The sequence below is a fragment of the Lipotes vexillifer genome, unplaced genomic scaffold (assembly GCF_000442215.2).
Source record: "Lipotes vexillifer unplaced genomic scaffold, Lipotes_vexillifer_v1.1 scaffold23, whole genome shotgun sequence".
Lineage (NCBI taxonomy): Eukaryota > Metazoa > Chordata > Mammalia > Artiodactyla > Lipotidae > Lipotes > Lipotes vexillifer.
The window spans coordinates 3,840,027-3,844,919 of NW_006796283.1; the positions used below are offsets into that span (position 1 = coordinate 3,840,027).

Genomic DNA, 4,893 nt, shown 5'->3' on the forward strand with positions numbered 1-4,893 from the left:
GGGGGGGACTCCTCACGGGCCAGAAGCTCCCGTCAGCAACAGGCATCCAAGGAGGCTGCCGGGAGAGCCCTGCTGACCGCGATGACGCCGCCTGCCCAGCCCGCGCCCCCGCAGCACTGACCGGCCGAGCTCTCCTCGCTGGACGTGTAGGTGCCCTTGCCCAGCAGCAGGTTCACCATGGTCGGGGAGCTGGCCACCTTGAGCGGCGTCTCGCCCTTCCTGTTGCTCTGCTGAGGGTTCCCTCCATACCGGAGCAGCAGCTTCACCACCTGCGGAGCAGTGAGAGGCCCGTCAGGGACCCTGAGAAACACTGAGCGGCCACCACGCCGATGCCCAACTCGGCCCCTTCACAGGGCCTGAGCACGACCAGGCCAAGCGGGGGGGAGGCTGTTTGCACTGCCTGCGAGGCCTCTCCCACCACAGACCCACCACTCAAACAGGCTGCTCCTCTCGAGCCGCCGGGTTCCTGCAACTTGTGGGGAAGGCTTTTATGGCGGGTGGGGGGTGGGGGCGGGGGCGTGTTACACAGTAGAGAGAACAAAGACCAAGCTTGTGCAAGCAGGTTGATTGCATGTTTTCGTTTATTGCAGGAAAGTAAGATCACCTGTCGCTAATCCGTGCCCAGGACCCACTGAACGCAAGGACAGCAGACCTTACTTTACGGCGCTTCAGATGCCGTGTCGTCTACAGACTGAGGGTCTGTGGCGACCCTGCACCCAGCAAGTCTACTGGCGCCATTTCCCCGACAGCATTTGCTCACTTGGTGTCTCTGTGTCCCATTTTGGTAGTTCTCGCGGTATTTCAGACCCTCCACCAGCAGGAAGATCACGACTCCTGGAGCTTCAGGTGACAGTTACATTTTTTTTAAGCAATAATGTATTTCTTTTTTTTTTTTTTTTTTTTTTTTTTTTTTTTTTTTTTAAGGCCGCATGGCACGGCATGCAGGATCTTAGTTCTCTAACCGGGGATTGAGCCCACGTCCCCTGCAGTGGAAGCGTGCAGGCTTAACCACTGGCCCGCCAGGGAAGTCCCGCAATAATGTATTTCTTAACGAAGGAGTGCGACTTGTTTATAGATACTGCTATTGCACACCTAACGGCAACTGTCCAGTGCAGACCACGTTCAGATGCACCAGGAGTCCAAAGAATTCTGTGTGACTCACTCCATCTCGATCCTCGCTTCACTCGGGTGGCCGGGGCGGAACCGACAGCCTCCCCCAGGTGCCTGGCAAACGGGACGGCGGCCTCCACTTCAGCCTGGGCTGCACGCAGCTGTACCTGGGTCTGCATGGCGGGAGCAGGACACTGCTTCCTGGGCAGGCGCTCCCCTGCCCTCTGACAAATCACCACGGTGTTGGACAATCCTGGGGCCAGAGTCAGGGCTCTGGTCCCGTGTCCCTGCTGTCTGCCAGCCGACGAACACCCCAACTGCTTGAGGCCACCACGTTCCCTGGCTACGGCCCCTCCCTCTGAGACCAGCAACGCAGGTTAAGTCCCCTCAATGCTGTTCTCCCTCCGGCCGAGAAAGGGTCTCTGCCGTATGCAGCCCCGAAGGCCACCAGCCCACCCGGACAGTCCTGGGTCATCTCCCATCTCCTGGCCCCCAGCCTTCTCCCCTCTGCAGAGCCCACACCTGAGGCCACGTGTCCACGTCTCTCACTTCTCCCTAATAACAAGTTTAAAGACGATTACACAAGCGGAGATTCAGGCGGCGGCCCTCTCCCTCCCAGCTCCATCACCTACCAGCCAGCCAGCCTCATTTCACCCATACCCCATACCTGCCCACTGCCCCGGGTATCTTTTTTTTTTTTTTTTTTTTTTTTTTTAATTTTTGGCTGTGTCGTGTCTTAGCTGTGGCAGGCGGGACCTTTCGTTGCGGTGTGTGGGCTCTTCGTTGCGGTGCGTGGGCTTCTCTCTAGTTGCGGCGTGCGGGCTTAGTTGCCCCATGGCATGTGGGATCTGAGTTCCTTGACCAGGGATCAAACCTGCATCCCCTGCGTTGGAAGGCGGATTCTTAAGCACTGACCACCAGGGAAGTCCCTGCCTGCCCTGGTTGTTTTTAGCAAATCCCAGATATTTCATAAAGTTTTTCAGCACACTTCTCTAAAATGGCTCTTCAGAAACAGTAACAACGAAAACCCCACAGTGCCATCGTCTTCCCTAAAACGTTAACTAATTCCTGACGTCAGCTCTGTAATCAGCACTCAGGTGTCCCAGGTGTCTTGGCATCCTGAGCTCAGAGCACCTCCCAATCTGTCCCTGCGCCAACGCGTCATTTTCACACGGGCCACACTGCCGGTTCCCTGACACCCGCCTACAGTGACCAGCGGGGCCGCCACGACAGACCAGACGCACTCAAACAGCTGCCACGTGTCCTCATCACGCTCACCATCCCATCTCTGGCCGGGGGCCTCTTGGACAGTGTGGTGATGACCGCGGCCAGACCCTCACCTACACGTGCAGCTCCTGCATTGGACCTAAGGGGCCGTGCCCCAGGTGCTTGCAGCTCCTGGGCTGCTCACCCCATGTTGTCCACCCCCGCCCCCCGTCCAGGCTGCCGGGGCTGGCAGCAGCAGCACAGGGACGAGGACAGACAGAGCCCCCCTGCCTCTGGGTATGACCACTCACCTCCTAATGGCTGACCACACCTGAGTGGCCAGAGCAGGGCCCTGACACACAAGCCACAGACGGCGTGAGAGGCCATCCAGGTGCTGACCCAGGATGAGAAAGCTGGGCTGGGGGGCGGGCAGGGCCTGTCAAAGATTCACTTCCTGGTCACCCCGCAAACAGGGAGGACAGAGAAACAGGTGGCTGTGGACCAGTGCACAGTCTAATGGCAGGCCTGCTGTGGGGTCTGCGGGGAGGCGCCCACCTTGTAGTGCCCATTGTTGGCGGCGTCGTGCAAGGGCGTGTCGTCATCCAGGCCCTTGGTGTTCACCTCTGCGCCGGCGGCCAGCAGCTGCTTTGCGACATCGTAGTAGCCCCGGTTACAGGCCTCGTGCAGTGCAGTCCAGCCTGGAAACAGACACTCAGCACGTACGTGATTTAACCCTCAGGAAGGTCACTCCCGCTTCTGGGTGGCACTCAGGAAGCGCTAAGGACAGGACAGAGGCCTGGTGGGCGCCCAGCCTAGAAATGCCGAGTGGTCTGTGCTGGGCGCCTCTGGGTTGCTCGTGACCTCTAGCGGTTAACCTTACAGACTAAGAATCTGCGAGGGTGACGTGGCCCACCGAGCTGACAAGGGTACAGGATCAATGAACACAGGGTCACGAGGGGCAGCCTCAGCCCAAGTCACCTGTCAACACACAAGGAGGATGTGCCCCTTCTGCACACAGGGAAGCAGGCAGAGCGTGGCCACGGCCGCGGGTCTGGAAGGGCCTCCGTGAGCATGCGCTGAGGCCTCTCGGGGAGCGGCTGCACACGTCGGCACGCACACGGAGCTGCCCCGTGGACAGATCCCAGGGCTTCGGAAAAATGCAACTTAGGAAAATCGCTTTTTTAAAAAACAGGTGCTAAACTAGGTTTGGGTCCAACACCCAGGGCCGTGGGAAAACCTAGGATTCCACACAGGAAGGCCTCCTGGTCTCACATACGCTCCTCTCTCAGTGCACAGCTCTGGACACACAGAAAGAGCAAATCATCCTATGTAAAAGGGGGTCTGCCCCGCGGCCCTCCCTCCGAGCTCTCACCTGCGAAGTCCTTGACGTTGACGTCCGCCCCCTCGCTGATGAGCTCCTTGATACGCCGGGCGTCCCCCCGGATGGCCGCCCGGTGTAGGCGGGTCTCTCCACGCTCATTTCTCTTGTTCACTTTATCTTTGGTTTTTGAGGCAGAATTGGGCGTCCCCTTCTGACACACTGTCGACTGGGAGGGGTGCTTTGGTGTCGTGTCCACTGCAGGCAGAGGAGAGGATGCACGGAGGTTACCGGGAGGGACGTGCGGGGCTGGGCCAAGCATCCCGAAGGAGGGCCTCCCAGGCCCCAGGACCACCCGCCCCCAGGGCTCACCTGGGCTGTTGGCAGACTCCTCGGCCGTCATCTGCATGAGGAGAGCCACCTGCTGGCGCTCCGAGAGCGGGTAGCCAGCGCGGATCCCGGACAGCCCCATGCCGAACAGCAGCCCGGCCTTGCGGGTGACAGGCTCCTTCTTAATCCTCTTCCGCTCGGGACCCTGCTTCTCTGTGAGGCGTGGAGGAGAGAGGGGAGACTTCATGCCACGGAGCCCTCTGACTCCGGGGCCTCACCTGGCAGCACGGGGGCCCCCGCCTCACAGCCTGCGGGGGAGGGGAGGGACAGCTGGCAGCACGCACGCTGCTCGTCATCACCTCTTCCGGCAGTAGCTGTGCTGGGGACGCGATTCCGACACCTCGTCACCAGCCACTGACGCCAAGCCTGGCCCCCACCGACCGTCCACCGCTCCTGGTGCCTCCCCAGACCGTGCCCTGCGCGCCAGGCGGCGGGACGGACGACCCCGAGTCCCGGCTCACTCAGGACGGGCCTCGGTCTAGCAACTCCTAGTGTCTGTGGTCCAGGTCCTCCTCCCCACCCCGCCTCCAAAGAGTTCAGATGTAAATGCAAACACAGCTTAGAGACCCGCGGAGAGGTCAAGGCTGGCTGGGCGGTACTGTACCTTTCTTCTTGCTTCTAGGAGCCTCCATCTCATGCCATGGCGCTTCGAGGAGCGAACCAGCCTTGCAGTACCACGGCGTGGACTGAGCTGGAGGCATCTAAAGGCATCAACACAGAGCACTAACGAGATACGGGGCCAGCCCGGCGCCCCTCAGCCTCCTCACGACAAGCATACTGTGCTCCTCTGGCCCCTCACCTAACACCCTGCCGGCCTCAGGCAGAAACACTGCGCCGTGTCTTTCACAGGGGCAGGGCGGGGGGGGGGG

The 4,893-nt window shown here is 60.5% G+C and overlaps 1 protein-coding gene across 1 annotated transcript in view; it reads right to left on the minus strand.

The window, feature by feature from the left end:
• The window catches only part of ANKRD11 (ankyrin repeat domain 11), a 31,329-nt gene that overhangs the window by 13,456 nt on the left and 12,980 nt on the right, over nt 1–4,893 (minus strand). Inside the window, exons 3-6 of the mRNA XM_007468445.1 lie at nt 4,007–4,177; nt 3,689–3,892; nt 2,872–3,014; nt 122–269 (exon numbers count right to left, since the gene is read on the minus strand). Coding sequence (XP_007468507.1) covers nt 122–269; nt 2,872–3,014; nt 3,689–3,892; nt 4,007–4,177 — 666 coding nt within the window. The remainder of the gene's footprint in view (nt 1–121; nt 270–2,871; nt 3,015–3,688; nt 3,893–4,006; nt 4,178–4,893) is intronic.